This window comes from Sinohyriopsis cumingii, chromosome 7 (genome assembly GCF_028554795.1).
Source record: "Sinohyriopsis cumingii isolate HCF-2022 chromosome 7, ASM2855479v2, whole genome shotgun sequence".
NCBI lineage: Eukaryota > Metazoa > Mollusca > Bivalvia > Unionida > Unionidae > Sinohyriopsis > Sinohyriopsis cumingii.
This window is the reverse complement of record NC_142967.1, coordinates 51478077-51502016: the sequence shown is the minus strand read 5'-3', so window position 1 is coordinate 51502016 and position 23940 is coordinate 51478077. Positions and strand designations below refer to the sequence as shown.

General features: G+C 34.7%; 1 protein-coding gene across 1 annotated transcript in view; it reads right to left on the bottom strand.

The window, feature by feature from the left end:
- The window catches only part of LOC149795222 (uncharacterized), a 74530-nt gene that overhangs the window by 9121 nt on the left and 41469 nt on the right, over nucleotides 1–23940 (bottom strand). Inside the window, exon 2 of the mRNA XM_089963767.1 lies at nucleotides 6269–6580. Within this exon, the coding sequence (XP_089819893.1) occupies nucleotides 6269–6580 (312 nt within the window). The remainder of the gene's footprint in view (nucleotides 1–6268; nucleotides 6581–23940) is intronic.

The window sequence follows — 23940 nt, the reverse complement described above, 5'->3', positions numbered from 1 at the left end:
GAAAATTTCATTGCATTTTTCGAAGTGGATACCTCATTGATTCCCGTCCATTTTTCACATATAACAATGCAGACCGTTTTATTTCTTGTAATGGTATACACGTCAATCTTTAATAAGGATATTGCAGAAATCAATCGTAATAATATACAACTTATTTGTGCAGGATTTTATCATCACAACTAATATTAGTCGAGAATCTGTTTTCTAAACTAAGAAACGTATCCAGAAACCATCAACATTAATAAAGAAATTCACTAATCTAATGCTATGAGAAAGAATGGTTTGTGAAACACAGTTTTGCCCTCTAGCGATATAAATAGTGCAAAAAGACTTTCAGCTGTGGCATTTTTTTAATGATCTACATAGATCAAAATATAATTCAATGACATCTAGCTAAGCTGTTTTGAAAATCCTCTCCAGTGTTTTGAGAAATTCTGATTAAAAAACAAAGAAATGAAAAGAAAGAAATTTGATAATGAAAATTGTAAGAAACATTTGTAATTAGAATAATCTGACAATTTTGTTTTTAAGCGTGTAATTTTCAACGAAATCAGAAACGTATATATATATATATATATATATATATATATATATATATATATATATATATATATATATATATATATATATATATATATATATATATATATATAAATATATATATAGCAAAATATCTGGCAACCTCAAGGAACGCGTCTTTTAGAAAAGACTTTGTTACCACCGAATGACCTAAATTTTTGTTAATCATGTATTAACGATGCGAGCACAATATATGGAAAGTGGTCTTAAAAAGGGACCGTTTAAATAACTAGTTTCTTTTCATGTGTGATGTTAAACGACATGCGTTAAGATATGAAATTAGTGGATATGATAATATTGCTAACACACTTAGCTGGTTCACCTTCTTGCTAGTTTATGTTTAAAAATTACTTTATGAGATGTTCATCCATTGAAATGGTAAAACTGAAGTCCATTTTCATCATAATTCATAAAACAGTGTGAACAAATTATTGTCGAAAACTGACATGGGTGACTAATGGTACATTTAAATGAGCGATGAATGGAAGTGGATCGTAATGACTCAAAATCTGCTCTTTTAGTGGTTCAAAACCAGATTTATTTACAAGAACTGTGACTCATATTAAACAGTTGTAGACTCCAATTTTAAACGTTGACTTTTGATTTGGCCATGTTTTTAACTTAAGGAAAATTCAATCAAACATCGGCCCTCGATGACTGTAGTCCAGAGAGAGAGAGAGAGAGAGAGAGAGAGAGAGAGAGAGAGAGAGAGAGAGAGAAAGGGTGGGGGTAGAGGAGTGGGATAATCGACATAAAATAATTATATAAAGCCCCTTTGTTTTCTTTGATCTATTATGTTTATTTTTGAAGTATGTACAAATACTAACAAAACAAAAATTCTGATACGGCATCATTTTCCGCTGACAGTCCTCTCATGTTATGGATATATTTGTTCCTAATATATGTCAAAAGGGAACACATTAAAAGCATTTGCACCAGACGACTGGCCAAAACAATCCAATATCGATGATATATTTATATATATATCTTGAAGAGACTATGTGTGTGAATACTTCGAACTGTAAGCGCAACTAGATGTAATGACTCAGTAGAAATTGAAATAGACAAGTTAATGTGTAACTAGTAGAATGAGGCCGTGCTGTAACATGCTTTAGAATTGTTAACGTTGAAGATTAAATACCCTTACTTTATAGGATATCCACCATATCCACCATAACGTCCATATCCACCTTATCAACCATATCCTAGATTACCACCATAGCCACCATAACTTCCGTATACTCCATAAGCCCCATATCCGCCGTAGCCACCTAACGAATAGGAAGCGACAGTAGCACCTACTAAGCAGACTAGAAGATAATTTGTAGTTGAATGTCTGAATCGCAGAACCTGTATCAATTTGTTGCGACCAGTTATGTATTGTGACTAACGTAAACTCCGCTTACAAAGCATATATAACATTTTTGATCATCGAGATCTGAAAGGACAGTTAAAACAAACTAAAACAAATTTGGATTTATTTCTTGAACATTCATCAATTACAGGCCTAGCATTTTGTCTCTGAGGCAAGTAATTAAATAACGCTACCCTTTATCGGTACCTTGATTAGCACTTGATGTGAGGCGCTTGTGACATACGATATTCTTTTCATTCCCTAATTTACAATGATATACAGCCAAATGCTTCCGAAATAAATGTAGTCAAACGTTACTAATTGTGGGTCACTGGGAATGAAAACGATACCTAAATTGTTTGATTGGCTCGAGATTTATAGATCATTGTATACGACCCTTGACTTGGGAATGGCGGAGAATAAGTGAGTTACAAAGGGAAGGAATTTTACTGTAAACCAGAAATGACGAAAATATATATTTGGATCTATGAATACATCTATGACAGGGTTTCTTGCTTTTTACGTAAAACAATGAATGGTTCAATTTGAAGCTGGCATTGTGTCATACATGATATGAATTGCATCACATAGGTCTTAGAAGTCATGGATGATGCAATCAAAAATAAGCTTACATCAATCTGCTGAACAAATTGCCCCACATCAGCTTCAGAAATCATACAGTGTCGTGCTCTCTTATTTGTCAGTGTTTGATGTTGCAAAGAGACCTATTTGCATTTTGCCAAAGTGAGCAGAGATGCCTAGTACTTGCGTAAACAATGCAGATAACTTTTGTTATGTTTGTGGTGAAGTGACTTTTGCATAACAAAAGCGCAGTATAACCACTATGGTTAAGACACATATCACCTTTATTTTGGCTGAAACCTTGGAGATCAGGACAAGAGGTGGGCCCCACACATGTGCTGCAACAAAGGGCAACATATCTTCGCCATTGCTTGAAGAGAAAAAGGAAAGCTATGTCGTTTGTGACCACCGTATATAGACCGCTCGTGTGGCCTAGTGGTTAGAGTGTCCGCCTTGGATGCTGGAGGTGTTGGGTTCGATCCCCCTAGTCGTACCAAAGACTTACAAAAATGGTACTAACAGCTGCCTCGCTTGGCGCTCAGTACTAAAGGTTATTGTTAGGACTGGTCAACCTGGTGTCAGAAAAATCTGACTGGGTGTCACATCTTGCTACATGCGTGAGACATGATGCCCTTAGTGCTAGGCATCACTATAAACTGCCACACTGCAGACATCGTAGCGAAATGACTGAAAAATTCTTAAAGATACGTTAAAAATCAAAACCACACACACAAACACATACACACACAAACACACACCAACATATATAAATATCAGACAGATCAGAAAGTGATATCAGTGGATTATATATGAGAGTGCTTGATAATTGTTGGCGTAATTACTATTCATTACAAATAATAATATCATGTCAATGTTTTGCACTCTGTGATGATTCGAAACCAGGTCCGCGATATCAACGGCACCAATTGCCTTGCCTGCCCATATTCAATCACGAGTAAGCACCCAGCACCAAAGCACCACAAATGATACGACATCATCTGTGTTATACATACTCGCATGCAGCAGACACACCGGCAAGACGACGAAGTAATTAATGTATGTATGTATCTATGTATGTATGTATGCATATGTATGCATGCATGCATGTATGCATGTATGTATATATGTATGCATGTATGTATGTATGTATAAATGTATGTATGTAAGTATGTATGTTGTATACATGTATGTATGTATGTATGTATGCATGTATGTATGTATGTATTGATGTATGAATTGATGTATGTGTGTGTTCATTCGTGCGTGTGTGCGTGTGTGTGTGCGTGCATGGTTGCATGACTGTTTGCATGTATGTATGTATGTATGTATGTATGTATGCATGTATGTATGTATGTATGTATGTATGCATGTATGTATGTATGTATGTATGTATGTATGCATGTATGTATGTATGCATAAGTTTGATAGATAGATAGATAGATAGACATATATAATTATACTTTAACAATAATATGTTTTTTAAAGTGTTGGAATAAATCAAGTTGATATACGAATTTTATTGGCATTACAAAAAGGGAGTCATAAGTTAAATATGAAAATGTCCAAAGGAAACCACCCCCTTCTTCTCTCTCTCTCTCTCTCTCTCTCTCTCTCTCTCTCTCTTTCTCTGTGTGGAACAAGATAGAGGTGAAAATCTATTTAAGACGAGCGTAGAGGATTTTTGTTTGTGTCATCCCACGATGTATCTGGACTTACTAATGATAGTAAACCTTACGTCAAACCGACCACAGGATAAGAGGGAGAGAGAGAAAGAGTTCGAGAGATACAGAAAGAGAGAGACAGAGACAAACAGACGGAGAGTTTTAAAGTCAAACTTACCACAGAGAGAGAGAGAGAGAATTTTATGATCGTTAGTCCTGTTCTCAAAGCAGAATAATACATTAGATCAATTGTACATATATTAAAATATTTGAATTACCTCTTTTTGGTTAGTAATTTTGCTTAGTTTCTTATTCCACGCTAATTTCCATGCGTAAGGTACGTGAATGACTAACGTTGATGTGAACTGCGCAGACAACCATATGCTTGTAGTGTTCTACTAACTTCACTGAATCAATCTTTCAAGTTTAAATCATAAGTTTATATTATGTTGAGTTAATCAATGTGAAGAAAATTAGAAACTCAAATGAGAAAAGAATCAAGTAAGAAATATGCAAGGTAATCGTGAATAGCCACAAAAGGCATACAACTGCATTTTGTAGCAACCCACACTAGGCAAGGATGTACGGAGTTCATTCACTCGGTCAATACACGTTTGAATTTAGTAAATCTGAACTATATTCATTGGAAAAATATATCCATTTCTATGTGATATAAATAAAATATAAGTATACTATGTATGCTGTATTAATGATATACTATTCGTTGTATAACATTTTCATTAAAAGGAAACTCGGCGTGCCTCGCTTACTTTTAATGAAAAATGTATACATCTGGTTTTATATCATTAACGCAACATACGTAATATATACAAAAATAACAAGACAAAAAGATGCCGATGTGTGATAAAGTATTTGTTTTGGTTTAAATCTTACGTTATGGGATTTTCTTCTGTTAAACTCGTAAAACTTAATATCAGAATCGTTGTAATTTATAAATCAATGTACACTAATATTGTAATAACTGACATGGCGGACCAATAGTACATTTAAATGAGTACTGCATTTAAGTGAACCCATGTGATTCGAAATCAGATCTATTTGTAACAGTTGTGACTGATATTAAACAACTGCTGAACCCAGTCTAATTCGTTTAGTTTTCATTTGACAATGTTTCCTACATAGGGAAAATTCAGTCTTACATTGGCCATCGATGTGTCAACACTGCAAGTGTCGTTTAAGTCACATTAAAATCTGGTCCTGGCGATGGCGTTTTTTGCAAAAAAGCTCACTAGATTTTCAAAGTTCCATTAATTCGAGTGCTTTATGCATGGATATACGTGAAATTTAAAGTGTTTTAAATCATGCTTATAATTTTCAGTTATATCAGGATAAAGATATTTATTCGTAGCATCTCAAGAGCGGAGTATAACATTCTTTCCCAAGTGCATGTGTTGCCTACATTTACTTAAATATTTCACTCATTGATTCAGTCCCATTTTACGTCAAGAATCGTTCACTTTAAAACATTTGGCAGTACTTTCATCACAATTGCAGTCAAAGTAGAATATAAACTCGTGGCAATATTATAATTGTGTGTGTCAGAGAGAGACAGAGACAGACAGACATACTGACTGATAGACAGAGGAAGTGAGATAATCGAAATAAAATAGTGATAAAGCCAATTTAGTGTCTTCGATCAAATATGTTTATTGATGTAGTATGCACAAATACTGCTAATCTAGTAATCGAGATATGGAGTCATATTCCTTTCGCTCTCTTGTCAGTCCTTGGATCATTTTGTTTGTCTTAATATCTGTAAAAAGGAACAAATTTAGAGCATTTTCGCAAGCTCACTTGCCCAAACAATACAATATTGATAAAATATTGATATTCATCTTGACGAAACGACGTTATGGCTACTTCGAATTGTAAGCACAAAGACATGTAATGAGTCAGTAGAAATGAAGTGGATAAGCTAATGGTTAAATTGTAAAAATGTCGTCATACCGTAACATGTAACAGACTCATCAAGGATGACTAATATTTATTCTTACTTTTTATGGTGTCTACTGTAACAGTAATCAAACTTAGGAAAGTGGTGTCCAAATCCCCAGTTCTATCCCCTGAGTACACCACCTAAGTACGATCCGAATCCACCATATCCACCAGCTAATCCAAAGCCGTTTCCACCTAATCCACCATAACCTCCATATCCACCACGTCCACCATGTCCACCATGTCCATGATACCCTCCATATCCACCATGTCCATGATACCCTCCATATCCACCATATCCAGGATGCCATCCATAGCCACCATATCCGCCGTTGCCAACATAACCTCCATATCCACCATAACTGCCATATCCGCCACCAAACGGATAGGTAGCAATGGCAACACCTACTAAGCAGGCTACAAGAACAATTACGGCCTTCATTTTCCTCTGCAAAATGAAATGTAAGTTCACAAAATAACAGTTAGCGTTTAATGTTTTGTATGGGAGCGTAGTTTAGACGGTAAACAGAAAGCAAGTTGATGTTACATTTTCTGACATTTTCAATGAATAAAGACCGGGCGTGAATGCATATTATTTGAATTGTACGGTGGTGACAAAAGTTTCAATTGTACACTAGAAACGAGAAAATAAATACAGTTTTAATTTTGAAGATTAGGCTCTCGCTCATACGGGATTTCACTGGCAACCTTTGATTTGTAAACAAAGTACATCCTATACCGTCTCCAGATTGCAAAATATATACGTTCCAAGTTTAGGAGTGGCGCTTTAGGGCGATTGACTGTGCAACGTCTTATGGAAACACACATTCATATCCAGATTTGTAATACTGTGATGCTTGAAAGTAATTGTGTGAGCTGTTCGTATACATTATCTTGAAAAAGGAATAAAGGCGATGGTTGCGAAAGGCCGTATGACCTTTATATGGAAACTTAATGGCGTTTTCAAAAGTGACTTACACTGACAACAATGATTCAGTTTTATTCTATGTTCTATCTTACGATACATAAACTCTAAACATGGCGTAAAAGAGAGTAGATTCACCTGACAGTGAATTGTTATTTTGTGTGACGCAGTGTAATAACTTAGATCAAACCATGGAAAGGTCCACTATGTGAATGATTGCCACAACGTTTCGTGATGTTAGGCAGTATGAAGAATGATACCCAAGTGGACAATAAAATAATTTTCAAACCGGATATTTAAATAAAACATGATTTGGATTTAGGATCACTTTTTTCGGTTCGGTTCTATGAGTAATATATTTTATATCATCTATTTGTCTATACATGAAATTAAAACAAATTAATTAATTGTAAAGATTGGTTGTCATATATACGCATGTATATCTCTTAAAGACAATATGGTTATACATATATTACCGATAATGTGGTTCTTCTTGTAGAACATATTGTTTTCGTTACAAAATTAAACTGTTTCGCAGTTAGCTGGTATGTAAAATTGATATACTACCAAAATTAGAGACCCTTTGTATGATCCCCCAAAAAGACTTGAATGCTGCTAATAGAGAAAAAACAAAAATAGGAGAGCATTAATATAACTGAAACGTATCTTGCGTCCAGAAATGATAATTCAAATGTATACAAGCTCATGTCTCCACATTCGGAAATTGTAAGCATGGCATAAGTTAAAAGAACCATGCGTGGTGTATAGGTTATTAACGAACGATAATTTGTATGTCGCATACAATCATTTACCTGGATGACAACAATGTCAAGCAAATTTTGAAGTAGGATCAGAAATTGTGACACCAGTCTGGCAAATGCCTGTGCTGAATCGTCGAATATGCAGTCCTTTTATATCCGTGAGGACCTTATTTTGCATGCATGTTAACTTAAGTAAACACGATGATTGATAGTTAATACATTCAGCAAATTAAATAATTGATGACTAAGAAATACCAGAAAACGTATTTTGTTTATGTTGTTTAATTGTATTGATGTAAATTTCCGTTTGCAATGCAGACATGTTTGTGTTTACAATTATGAAAATATAATCCATGTGATGGATTTGATAAATCATTTTTTATGCATTTTCCACTTAATATTTTCAAGCAACATTTTGACAAATTTAATTCATACAATGTCTCGATCTATCATGAAGAATTTCCAAAATGGAATATATTTGAATTCTATATACTTTATTTAAAATTACATTTGTCAGTAGATTGTACCTGTTAAGCACTGTCTATTAAATTGTCGTGTCGCCTAACAGTGTTACGTTGGGGCATGTTAATGTTGGTACCTCTCTTCCATATATGTAAAACGTTTCTTAAATTGGTAATATTATTTTCTTTCAGCGGTCACATTCCAAGCAAACTTAGTAAAGTAAACACCAATGAGAGAAAAATGTTCGTTTAGAGGTGTAAAGATCATGCACACGCTTCTTGAAAAGAATTTTCAAAATCTTATTTCAAAGTACCAGGTAAGGCATTCAATTTTGTCTGAATAATTCTACACGTACGATATGATTCCATTTGTAAGCGGATTGTTTTTTTTTATTGTGTGGATACATGAACATTGATGGTGTTAATAGTGAAAATATACTGTTCTTTTCCTATTGATTGATTGTGTTAATAGTGAAAATATACTGTTCTTTTCCTATTGATTGATTGTGTTAATAGTGAAAAAATACTGTTCTTAGGGCCGAGAGAAAACCAATCCTACTGGTCGATTGATGAATCATCGCAGCCTATTACAGATCTGTGTCCTATGAATGATTAGAACCGATCAGAATAAACCAGATATTAAATCATTTATGTATATAATACAATTATTCATAAATTGTAATCATACGTTTGATATATTGCAAGTAGATGTAGGAAGCGTAGAACCTGCATGATTTTGCTCTGACCAGTTGTTTATTATGACTCAAAGTATACTCTACTTAGAAAGCATGTGATCTAGTTTTGATCATCACGATATTACATGATGTAATAATAATTTCTATCAAAGTGTTGTATTTATTCCATGATTATGGATCGATTATTGTCCTTGGAGTTTGGCTCCGATGCAACACTTTATTTAAATAACATAAACCTTTATTGGCGGATTAGTTCATCGTAATACTTGATACAAATAGCTTGTGGTAAATCATAATCAACTCATTTCGTAAAAACATATCACATGTACACTCATCTAGAATACGCTTTATACAAAATGCGAATAGACTATTACTCCTGATGCCATGATATCACTAAACAATGGTAACACAGTGTGTACCGATGGTACCTATCTTAGTGTTGGAGAGACACCTCCGAATCTGGCACTCTTCATTTCAAATTCACACAGTGAATGGTATTTTATTCTTCCAAACTTTCAAAAGCAAACATGTGTCGAAATGTGAGTAAAGAAAGCTAAACTAAAACAAAACAATAAAACAACGAAAAGGAATCGAAACATATATAATATATAAAGAAGCATAGATAGTAATATAAAAAAAAAATAACAGCATTGCTTTATTTGCATGTATCTTCTGAGTGTTCAAATATTCCATGCAAGCTTGACAATTTGCATTGCCGAGAGACCATACTTCTTTTATCGAAATTAAAGAGATCTCTTAGTATCTCATTTATGAGCGTAGTGAATGTAAAGTTCGATTTGCGTGTTTTTCACCATTTCACATATAAATATATTTTCAAATTCCTGACTCTCCCAACTGTGGTGTACAATTTTTTTTAACATTTCTACGGCGGATATGGGGCTTATGGAGTATACGGAGGTTATGGTGGCTATGGTGGTAATCTAGGATATGGTTGATAAGGTGGATATGGACGTTATGGTGGATATGGTGGATATCCTATAAAGTAAGGGTATTTAATCTTCAACGTTAACAATTCTAAAGCATGTTACAGCACGGCCTCATTCTACTAGTTACACATTAGCTTGTCTATTTCAATTTCTACTGAGTCATTACATCTAGTTGCGCTTACAGTTCGAAGTATTCACACACATAGTCTCTTCAAGATATATATATAAATATATCATCGATATTGTATTGTTTTGGCCAGTCGTCTGGTGCAAATGCTTTTAATGTGTTCCCTTTTGACATATATTAGGAACAAATATATCCATAACATGAGAGGACTGTCAGCGGAAAATGATGCCGTATCAGAATTTTTGTTATGTTAGTATTTGTACATACTTCAAAAATAAACATAATAGATCAAAGAAAACAAAGGGGCTTTATATAATTATTTTATGTCGATTATCCCACTCCTCTACCCCCACCCTTTCTCTCTCTCTCTCTCTCTCTCTCTCTCTCTCTCTCTCTCTCTCTCTCTTTCTCTGGACTACAGTCATCGAGGGCCGATGTTTGATTGAATTTTCCTTAAGTTAAAAACATGGCCAAATCAAAACTCAACGTTTAAATTTGGAGTCTATAACTGTTTAATATGAGTCACAGTTCTTGTAAATAAATCTGGTTTTGAACCACTAAAAGAGCAGATTTTGAGTCATTACGATCCACTTCCATTCATCGCTCATTTAAATGTACCATTAGTCACCCATGTCAGTTTTCGACAATAATTTGTTCACACTGTTTTGTGAATTATGATGAAAATGGACTTCAGTTTTACCATTTCAATGGATGAACATCTCATAAAGTAATTTTTAAACATAAACTAGCAAGAAGGTGAACCAGCTAAGTGTGTTAGCAATATTATCATATCCACTAATTTCATATCTTAACGCATGTCGTTTAACATCACACATGAAAAGAAACTAGTTATTTAAACCGTCCCTTTTTAAGACCACTTTCTATATATTGTGCTCGCATCGTTAATACATGATTAACAAAAATTTAGGTCATACGGTGGTAACAAAGTCTTTTCTAAAAGACGCGTTCCTTGAGGTTGCCAGATATTTTGCTATATATATATATATATATATGCATACACTAATATATTGGCATTCCGCTGTTGCAGACGACAACGCAACATTTCATCCCTGCGATAATATTCGTCCCCAAAACATTCTCTTTTGAGATCAATCTTTACACCACTCAAAATCTCAATGTCTATCTGACAGTGCAGGGTCGTACAATCTGCCTACAAAAAGGGAATACAGCTCAAAACCCATGATGCCAACATTTCTTGGGTCCCTTAGGCTGAGCTGCCTCAAGAACGGTTACAGGTTCATCTAAATTACTCCAGCAGCAGTTATGCATATCTCGAGCCTCTGATCGGCAATTGCGATACGACTACAGCGATGACCTGAATTATGTCGAAAGAAAGGCAACCAAACTAGGTCCAAAATCTAAAGGCGAACCAAGGGACAGCGTTGACTTATCTAGTGTAAAGAGTTTGTGTTTGATAAATGTCATACAAATATGTCTCCACTGATATACCAAACTGTAAATCCGGTTTCTTTCTTTCGATGAGACAATTGTATTTTTCACTGGAATGTACGATAGCCAGCTTCTATTTTAAACAACACCATCTAACCAGGATTGCGCTGCTATGCCGTTTCATTCCCTTGCATTCACATATGCATGGATTTTAGCAGAGGAAGGCCAAGACAGAAAGTATTTTCCTGTGAAGAATTTAGCCATTATCTCAAGAAATTGTGGGTACATTGCATTACAGCACAGTGTGAAAAGTTGACACGTGACTATGTAATATGTTAAGTAGCTCGCGCCTGATATCAATGAAGAGACTACTTGTGATTTGTAACCTAATAACCATATTAGATTGAAAAGAACTATCCATAAAGACTTGTAAATATGGAAATGATGTGTATTTAAACTTCTGCTCCATTTTTCCAAAAAGACCACGTCATTAAACTAAATTCATTTATCTCCTAAAATACAACTCTAGTGTTTTTAATTAAGGTATTGATATTTTCGTTTTAAAAAATATTCGTTTCAAAATATAAGACAGCATAAGGACCTTACTGTGCTTTCAAATTTGGTCTCTTCGTAACTATATGTTTCATCAAATTAGCAAACGTGACCATGATCCAATTTTCAGTTTGAATCAATATTTATAAACAAGATTGAACTTTAGAAACATGAGCTAAGGATTCATCGATCAGTGTTACTGAAGAAATCCTCTTAATTATTTCCCAGGCAAACTAATGCATTGGTCAGTGCTAGACAGGAATCATGAAATAATGTCCAATAACACTAGATGCAAGTATTATGCATTTAGTTCTATTAATCAGATGATAAGATCGAATCTTGAGTGGAACATGACTTCTCGCAGAAGAATAAATTTGCATGACCCCGCACAGGCAAGGACAACATACTATATACCTTACTCAATAATACAAGCCAGGAAAACACGATAGCGAATGGGAAAATCGCGTGATAGAAACATTGCTTTTCCTCAAGATCCTGAAACAATGCGCGTCAGTCTCTAATACTGTTACTTCTTTGAATTAAATGTTTATTTTAAATGAAATAAAGCTCAGTACTAAATAATTCAATAGATGAAGAAGTAGATAGGATGACGCGTTTTAATGATCATGTCACTGATTCACACATATTTCAATCCTGACAAAATATTAGTGCTTGAACTTTCATCATCATACATGTTCTGGGTGATAAACGAATTCAATTTATTTGAGATTTGTAATATTTATGGATTACTTTTATTACAATCGCTTCTTATAACAACCCATGAAATTCGACCTTAAATGCTAGACGGGATTTTATATCATTTCTAAAGAAATTTATCTACGTTATGCGATCATACCTTCATGTGTGTGTGCGTTCATGGTTGCATGCCTGTATGTATGTATGTATGTATGTATGTATGTATGTATGTATGTATGTATGTTTGTATGTATTAGTTTGATAGATAAATAGATATACATATATATTTATGCTTTAAAAATAACATGTTTTTTAAAGTGTTGGAATAAATCAAGGTGCTATACGAATTTTATTGGCATTACAAAATGGGAATCGCCCATGACTATGTAATATGTTAAGTAGCTTATACATTCTTTCCAGTAGTAGCTGAGTTAGGGTTGAAATAATAGCGATAGTTGCATTAGTGTTCGCGCTATAAGTAGAACACGTGGCCGCTGAAATACAGCCGTACTGAATCTCGAATGACGACCAAATCAAGGCAGGAGGGGGTTTACCGAGCATAAGATTGATACTCTAAAAGATTTGTTAACTAGTTGGTATTCATTGCAGATAACGAAGATATGTGGTTACATAATAATTCTATAGTGACACAGGTTCATTGTTTGCACGCATGTAGCCTCAACGTCAGAATTCAAGAAGCAACACATCAATTAATATCCGCGTTTAAATGTTCAAGAGGAAGGTTTGAATACAAGACTACAGTGAAAGACATTACAATAGCATATAGTTATTAAAACAATAAAGTGGGCGGAGCAGGAGAACCACCAACGGGGAATTAACTATGAGACAAAAATGTGCCGTTTCAAGAAGAGCGTGGTTAATTATTGATCATAAACACACCTTTCACAAATAAGTATAATATTCATGAAAGGTCATAGGAGTGATAGGTACAGTATAAGGTACCCATTTTTGTATTACAAAAAGTACACGTGATACGTGTTAATTAAAAAGTGAACTCCAAAGCAATGGGCTCAGAGTTCATCCTTGTTCACTAAAAATATTGATTTACGAAGCTGAATTATTCGAAGACCTACCCAAGACAAAACAAACTTTTAATACTTTGGATTTGACAAACTTTTTGTGATTCCATGTTAAAAAAAATTGTACACCACAGTTGGGAGAGTCAGGAATTTGAAAATATATTTATATGTGAAATGGTGAAAAACACGCAAATCCAACTTTACATTCACTACGCTCATAAATGAGATACTAAGAGATCTCTTTAATTTCGATAAAAGAAGTATGGTCTCTCGGCAATGCAAATTGTCAAGCTTGCATGGAATATTTGAACACTCAGAACATACATGCAAATAAAGCAATGCTGTTATTTATTTTTTTATATTACTATCTATGCTTCTTTATAAATTATATATGTTTCGATTCCTTTTCGTTGTTTTATTGTTTTGTTTTAGTTTATCTTTCTTTACTCACATTTCGACACATGTTTGCTTTTAAAAGTTTGGAAGAATAAAATATCATTCACTGTGTGAATTTGAAATGAAGAGTGCCAGATTAGGAGGTGTCTCTCCAACACTAAGATAGGTACCATCGGTATACACTGTGTTACCATTGTTTAGTGATAGCATGGCATCAGGAGTAATAGTCTGTTCGCATTTTGTATAAAGCGTATTCTAGATGAGTGTACATGTGATATGTTTTTACGAAATGAGTTGATTATGATTTACCACAAGCTATTTGTATCAAAGATATGTCCAGTGTTACCTCCATATATCTATCAGAGAGACCAGAAAGTGATATCTATGGATTATATATGAGAGTGCTTGAAAATTGTTGGCGTAATTAATATTTAATACAAATAATACGATCACATCGATGTTTTCGCATTGGAGATTCCAACCCAGGTATGCGTATCAACGGCGCCAATTGCCTTGCCTGCATACACCAGCCCGAATTTCATCACGACTAAGAACCCAGCACCAAAAATGATACCACATAATCGGTGTTTTACACACTCACGTGCACCAGACACACCTGCATGACGACGAAGCAATTAATTCCCACATATTTACATAGTCATTCCAAATTCGAATGTGTATGTATGTAAATATGTATGCATGTATGCTTATATGTATGTATGTATAGATAGATAGATATATAGATATATTTATACGTTAAAAATAACGTTTTTAAAGTGCTGGAATAAATCAATTTAATATACCAATATTATTGGTATTTCAAAATGAGATTCGCCCATGGCGCAATAAAACACATATATAAACACACTCTCAACCGTGTGCTGTTCTTCCTAAATCAATAATGAATTTCCAAACATTCATCTTTATTGAGGTACGAAAATAACGATACAATGTATGAATAATCCCCTTTTCTAAACAAATTTAATATGCTTTACAGTTTCAGCGCAATCCTTTCTGCTTTCTGTTCCACCCTCCCGTCTCAAAACTGCGCAGAAGATACCTGAAAGAATGCGCGTCAGTCTCTAATACTGTTACTTCTTTGAATTAAATGTTTATTTTAAATGAAATAAAGGTCAGTACTAAATAATTCAATAGATGAAGAAGTAGATAGGATGACGCGTTTTAATAATCGTGTCACTGATTCACACATATTTCGAAAATAGTAAACATGGTTTTAGCATCCAGTTCAGTGATTGGTAACTCAGCATTTATTGTATTGTATTCTATATATAGGATAAGAGGGAGAGAGAGAAAGAGTTCGAGAGATACAGAAAGAGAGAGACAGAGACAGACAGACGGAGAGTTTTAAAGTCAAACATACCACAGAGAGAGAGAGAGAGAGAGAGAATTTTATGATCGTTAGTCCTAAGCAAGTAATACCAACTAGTTAACAAATGTTTTATAGTATCAATCTTATGCTCGGTAATCCCCTCCTGCCTTGATTAGTTCGTCATTCGAGATTAAGTACGGCCACGCGTTCTGCTTACAGCGCAAACACTTATGCAACTATCGCTATTACTTCAATCCTAACTCAGTTACTATTGCAAAGAATGTTGAAGTAAACGATGCCACAGATTAAGGTATGATCGAATGAAGTAGATACATTTCTTTTGAAATAATTTAAAATCCCGTCTAGCATTTAAGGTCGAATTTCATGGGTTGTTATAAGAAACGATTGTAATAAAAGTAATCCATAAAAATTACAAAACTTAAATAAATTAAATTCGTTTATCACCCAGAAAAAGTATGACGATGATAGTTCAAGCACTTATATTTTGTCAGGATTGACTGCACGTCTGCATTGGATCTCAAGTATTAATATTACGACATATTATCCAAATAGCTTAAAGCTGTTTCATTTGTACATATAGTAAGTTGCTCCTATGTATGCATAAACTAGACAACGAATTTTAAGAATTCACGTGTTGTCGGTTCGAAATATATATATATATATATATATATATATATATATATATATATATATATATATATATATATGCACAAATCCGACCTTTAGGCGACAGCGTCTCAATTGCAACTTTTCGGCTGCATCGTTGTATAATGAATATGTGTGGGTCATGATTGTGCCTATATAGTGAATACTGTATAGAATACTGAAAGGAATATGAAAATACACGAAAAAGTGGTAAAATAAAATAAATGACAAACATACATTTTTTTGCCGCCCATTTACTGTCGCCGAAAGGTAAAACTATGTACGCTCATGCATAAAACCAACCTTTGGGTGACCGGTCGCCGAATGGTTCATGTTTCGCCCAAAGGTTTAGTATATATCTCGCTCAGGTATAATTTATATGTGTCACGTAACAGTATTATATACAGTGTATTTCGCTATTATTATTGCCATCGAGACGGAAATAAAGTGATCGCATGTGTTGGACGGTCTGAATGTCGGGGTTCTGCTGTCGGCATCCATAAAATATTGGCTTATGTGATCACTTCTTGTAATAAGGCGACTGTTTTAGTATACTTATTAAACGGGACTGGAATAAATGGCCTTAATCCGGAATAGCGTAATGGTTTTAATTCGGACTGTATAAATTTTTAATCTTAAAGATAGGCGTGGTTTTTTAGATATAGATCGATTCTGCAAATATTTTGCGGAGAAATTGTTGTTTATTTTTTTTTTAATTTCTTTTTACTGCATATAGCAATCCTTATGTACATGAATTTCAGATGATTATACGCATTTTTATTATATGCTAGTCTGCCAATCAGTGGATTTTCCATTTAAAATATTTTTTCATAATTCACTGGAGTCAATGATGAATGGGGTCACGGGTGGCCAAGTCGTCTAATGCGCTCACCTTTATTTTATCACTGTCACTACCCTCCGTCCGCAGGGGTTCGAGTCTCGACTCTACCTACGTGGGCATGCGAGAAAGCTTGCCAGTAGCTTCATGTGGGTCAGTGGTTCTTCCCACGATCTTATTCACCACTAATACTGGCCGCCATGTAGAGCCACATAAATTGGTGTTATACACGTACACATACCAACCAAAAAAAACAACCAATCAAATTAAACTGGTTTTTGTCCTAATGTAATCGATAGAAGTTGATAACATTATGACCAAGAACATCGAAGAGTATTTTAATAATATTCTTAGTTTAATGGTAAACATATCCACATATCACGCAGATGTACCAGGTTGGAATCCAGCAACCTACTTTTCATTTTTCTTTTTGATTATGTGTATTCAACGTTGAGTTATGAAAGAGAACTATGTTATTGCTAAGCAGTGGCCTTAGCAAACGCGGGGCTGGATTTGGATTATTTTGGCGGGACCCCTGGATTTACGCAGGGGGGGGGCCTCCTGTGAGCACTGCATTTGGAAATAAATTTTTAAACAAGTTTTATACAATATCGAACTTAACATTTTTTCCATCGAATTAAAGTTACTTTCTCTCTATAGATATATTTTTAAAATTTACTAACGCTCGGGGCACCTTGAATGCGGGGCCTAATTGGGCCACATATGTCCAATCGGCCAAAAAGCAGGCTCTGTTACTACTACTATTTTCTATATAAATATCAAGAAAAACACAGCAGAAAATAAATGGTAATCATCTGACATTATCCAGTAAGAGAGCTTCTACTTCAGTTTATTACACATTTTGCTAGCCAATACGTTCGAGCGGAACATAAAGTAAAACCGCTTGTATTGAGTGAAATAACGGATATCTTCCATCCGCAAAAAAATGAAATAAATGAAATATATCCATTATTCACTCGATAGAAGCAAATACCCTCTATCGATAAACAGCATACCTTTATTTTATATCCATGATGGTAAATGTAGAAGCTCTCTGAACTATTTCCAAAGTTGTGTGGCAAAGGGACAACCAAAGGATATATACTATCTTTAAACAATTTATTGATAAATAAATGATTTCTTTTAAACGTTTGATGAAAGTTTTAGACTTGGCTGACTTCCATAGTTGCAAATGTAGTCGTCACCGTCCAATTCATACACAGTTTTGCTAGCTGTTACAAAAATGCACCATAATAGCAAGCGAAAATTTTAATTTTATTTTCATCAGTACGTGTACTGATCGCAGCCGTTTCAGGCATCCTGAAATACATATTTGTATAATGCAGTCAAAACTGTAAAGAAATACAAGAAAACTGAATTATTCGACCGTTAATTTAGCTACAATTTACCTGTTACCAAGTGAAGCTGGGCAAGATTGGGTCAGAACCTATGGCAATTAAACAACTCAGTTGTAGAAGACGAAGAATACAAAGCCATGCTTGAAGTACTGTTAGAAACCTTTTTAAATAGGGAATATTACAACCTAATGGAAGAGTTGGGGAGAGGAATTAAGAAGAAAATTAAATTAATAACCAAAACATATTGTCAAGTCAAACAAAACATATGACAGGGAAGGCAAAGAGAAAGCAATACAATAATAAATATTTAAAAACAAAAAGAAGAGGATAAAATAAAAGTGATGAAAGTACGAAGCTTTATGAGATTACAAATTAAATGGCACAAACTAAGGACAGGAGAATTCTCCAATTTATATAATAAGGCAAGAAGGAAGGATGCAAATCATGGAAGAAATAAGAAAAGGAAATAGCAGATAACGTTGCCATAACTAAACCAACACACATAATGGAAGAAATATACAGCTTTTAAAAAGAACTAAACATTACACAATTATATCACGGGGGGGGGGGATAGAAGAATACGCTGGGAATATAGAATTGTCGCAAATCTCATATGACTCTCGCTCTCAATGCGAAAAACTTATAATATCATATGAAATAATTGCAGCATTCAAGCAACTCCATAAAGGAAAATCAATTGGCTCTAGTGGCTTAACGACAGATTTATATATTACCTTAAAATATCTCTTAATTCCAATATTAATGATATGATATGTTAATATTCTATTAAATAATGAAATGACGTCCACGATTAAAGAAGGGGTAGAAACACTTATGTATAAGGGGAAAGGAGATGTAAAAGACATAACGAGTTGGATATCGCTATTGTTTTTAAATACAGACTATAAAATACGTAGTAAGATCCTTTCTAACAGAATTAAAACATGTGTCGGAAACATAATTAGCATTATATTCATAACAAAATTCTAACCTTAAAAACAGCGGTTGATTTTTTGGAAACTAAAGGGGAGGAGGGGGCCTTGATCTTATATATCAAGAAAAGGCTTTTGACAGAATAGAGTATAGTTACATACATATAGTTTCTTATATATGCACGATGAAACTTAATATAAAACGTTCCGCAAGACAGGATTATTCCTTATCGATGATATTAAATGCAATAGCAATAGAAGCCCTCCGAATAAAAATACATAACAATAAAAATATAAAGGGAATTTAACTCCCAAACCTCAAAAAGGAACTAAAAATGGTACAGCATGTTCGTGACTAATACAAATTTTACGTCCGATGCGTACACCTTCAAACATTTAGAAAAGGAATTTATGGACTGATAATAAGTAACTGGCGGGGGAACAACCAGAACTTGTAACGACACGTGTAATAGGTTTAGGAGTGACGTGTGTGTGTGTGTGTGTGTGTGTGTGTGCGTGGGGATGGGGGAATCTAAGAGTATACAAATTCAACACAATTGAGAAAAACTACGAACTAACTTACAAATGTAGGCACATTTAAATTTGAATATAATGGATCGCATGCAGGTCGCTCAGGTAGAAAGCTTACTATACACAACAGATAAAAATAGCAAAGATCTATACAAAGAAAGATAAATTGCATTACTGATGTCTTGATCAGATGTGGTAGAACATCTTTTCCGACTTGAAAGAAAGAACAAAAACAACAACAACACGGCCTTGTAGAAACCCTGGTATATTTTATACATAAAAAACATACTTGTCTTTCTATATGTTCCGGCTGCCAAACAAGAGGTCACTAGTTTGAAACTTGTAGAGGCATTCGCAAAATATTTTTTTTAATTACTTTTTATATTTATCTTCAAACTTCTTTTAAACTCTCTCCCCCAGTTTATTATTTTTTTTTATTTTATATTTTTAATTCCCGTCCTAGGACGGGCAATCAACCTAGCCACATAAAAAGGCCCACATTTGTCTTTCTGTTAAATGCAGGCTGCCAAACAAGAGGTCGCGAGTTCGAAACGAGCGCGGCATCACAATTCTTTTAAAACTTTATTTGTATTTGTATGTTTAAACTTTCTTTTAAAGTCGCTGATCCCAAAATATTTTACTTTTCTTTTTATTCCCGTCCAAAGACGGGCAATTGACCTAGTAAATTAAAACCGAGTGGCCCTGTTCGCCGAAACACAGAAGGGGGGAATGATGGTAGGGATTGGTGCATTTCCAGAAAGGTCAGTCAGACATACTTCTTGCAGTAGAAGAAAGGGACCCTAAGATAGGAACTGCGCGGCTTCCCCGCCAAGAATGGGAGGAAAGAAACATTCTGAATAACAATTTAACAAATAGAAAAGGAAAATCATGGGCTCAGGTACCCGAGTGGTCTAAGATGCTCGCCTTTAAAATTACAAAATATTATCATCTCGCTCGATTCGGGTGACTCGAATTTCGGGCTCGAATTTAAGAAAACATATCCATCGTTAAGTCCACCAACGCGTCGAATCAGATAAACAATAATAACAACAACAGCACAAACAAAGAAACAAAGTGCTTTAACATGCGTTAATGTTCGGGGTTCCTTTCTTAATTGACTCTTGCATTATGTATGATAAAAACTTTTGTTACGTCAAAATGCCATACCACTCAAACGTGATCTCCGATTTGTAACTTTGAAGAAACATAGAAATGGTATGAAGGGTTATCAGCAGAGTTTAGACATCAGTGGAGGTAACCTCATTGTGTGTAAAGTTCTAATAATCAATCATTCGGAAGTTACGAATGTTGTTGATTAACACACTTGGCCAACGTGTTTCTCATGTTATACACTACACCAATGTTAAATCTATGACCAAAATATAATGGGGAGGTCGGGGGTGGAGAGGAGGGTGTTCTATGTAAACTTTGCTATAAAACAATCCAGTGGGTAAACTTGATGGACTCCCGTCAAAAGAGATTCAACTCAAACTCGGATAGAAGGTGATGGGGTTGGAAGGTTTTGTGTTGGGGTGGGGGAACGTGATTATAAAATTCGATTATACCTAAACTCAATCCCTACTCGTACCAAATCACATTTCACTACACCCCAACCAAACCGGAGCAGACATTTCACCAGTATCAAATATATCTGGGTAAAACGTAATGAAATTATATGCAATGTTTGTCTTGATGTCTAGGTACTTCTGTACAGAAATAATATCCATTGGATATGGTCACTAGGGAAGATATTTTGGAAGTTATATTGTCTCTACCATCCGAAGAAACTAGTCGTATCAACATGTTTCTTTCTAACACGGCTGACATTAACAATACTTATGTATAGAATATTTCTTCGCTCATTAATCATTGAACATTCAGCTGAAATTATGAGTATCATTTAAGATTGAATATATTATATATGTATAGCAACAACATATTGTTGTTCTTGTTATTGCTGCTCAGGTCAATATTAAGAGTCGTATTTTCAAAGTTCTCTTTCTTGTTAGGACTCGTTGGTATTAAAAAAATTAACAGAAAGAAGCAAAACCAACACAAGAACAACGCGCTGAATGAAATACTACCTTCTCATTGGCCAACTGAAAATCAGTTATAAATAAATACAAGACATCATTTTATTTTAGCCAATGAGAGGACAGTATTCCATTCAGCGGGATCTCACACGTTAAGCGGGTGCGATCACGGCCATGTCGAGCAGTAGCGTGGGAAAATGATTTGACATTCGTTAATGGTATGATATTAAGTTAAACGTTTGATAAATATGGGTACCAACTTGATTAAGCTATGCAATATAAATATCAGCGTGTATTCTTAAATAGGTCGCGCGAGCAAGGAGACAAGTGTCCTCCATTGTAGTTATTATATAGTACATGTATGACAGGTCAATTGTAAGGAACAATACGAGCCCCTGTGGTGAAAACGAAATGTCCGGCTGCAACGATATTTTTGTCATCTTCATGCCCATGAAATGCTTTATATATACCATGCCCAACAAATCAGGTGTTAGCACCTAAATCAAGTTTATACAAATACAAAATTTACATCAAAAGTATATTGTCACTTTCTTTCGCAAAAACTTTACATTTCAGTATTAATTATGGGCCATTAAAACTAATATGCTCTATGCTATGGTCACCCATTTCTAGATTGGTCCATAGTTGTGCATATAATTTGTACCTCGAATCCAATATACATGTATACCGTCTAATCGACATAATGTAAATTGGTAGAAATTGAATTTAAGTTTGATAGTGACTGTAAAGTATAGATTCAGTTTGGATCTAATTAGGTTTTACATGAACATGAAAACGTCTTTGCAGTATCTAAAAGCAGCTTTATGACTTTACAATTAATTTTATTTAAACAATCATTTCATGTCTCTTGTAGTGAAAAGTGATAGGTTCGCAGATTAGGATGTGTGTTTGTGTGTGTGTGTGTGTGTGTGATTTGGATTTATAACGTAGCTTTAACAATTATTCAGTCATATTGCTACAATGTGTGGTGGTTTAAAGTGATGTCTAGCACTGAGGAATCATAAGGCAGACATGTAGCATGATGTCCCACCCAGTCACATTATCCTGACACTAGGCCGACCAGTCCTAACACAAACCTCGTATTGCTGATCGTATAGCGATCCATTTTTATGTCTGTAATATGACTCTTATAAGCTCGTTCTTCGTGTATCATGATACGTTCGATGCTACATCATAATGTTGGGTTTGCTTCATTACAAAAAGAACTGTTGACCCCGAATGGCCGAGTTGTCCAAAGCGCTCTCCGTTACTGATCACTGCTATCTCACCTCTGTCTACGTAGGTTCGAGTCTCGGATTCAGCCAATGTGGGTATGTGAGAACGCTTGCCAGTAGCTTCTCGTGGGTCGGTGGTTCTATCCGGGGTTTTCCCGGGTTCTTCCTCCACCATTAATACTGGCCGCCATATATAGCCTGTCGTGTGCTGAAAAATGGCGCTAAACCCTACAACAACAACAACAAAAAGAACTTACTTTTAAAAAAAATACGTGTCCCCACTAGCTTTCTTAATTGGGTTTTCTGAGGATTCGACAGTTGTGGTTAATAAGGGGAGGGGGGATAAAGCTGAATTTGTAACGTATGATGTCATATAGTTATATTGTCTTGATTTATTCTCTGGTTCTTTTAGGCTTCATTAAATTGAGGGTATATTTGCTTTGCTTTTAGACCTTTGTAGAAAAATGGTAATCTATATTTCAGTCTACGTATTTATAATGGTTTCCAAGACAACTTATCCAATATTGAGGTCATACTTCCTGGCATATAGTCATAATTGGATGTAACAAACCTGGCTGCTCGTTTTCCGTATTCTTTTCAATTTCATCTTCTAAACCCTGGGAATTGGGGTCCCGTACTGTACAAGCGTGTTCTAAAACAGGTCTTACTAAACCTTTGTTAGCCAATTTTGTCGCATTTTATGGGCAAGATGACAAGATACGATACGTCTTTATTGGCTTAAAGTTCGAGTTAAATTTGAAGGTCCCATTTCAGATCACATGTAACTGTGAGTTTTAAATATTTTGTTTGATTGAGGTTTTCTAACATAGTATCTTCTAGTAAATACGACATATTGGTTTTATGTCATTTCTTTC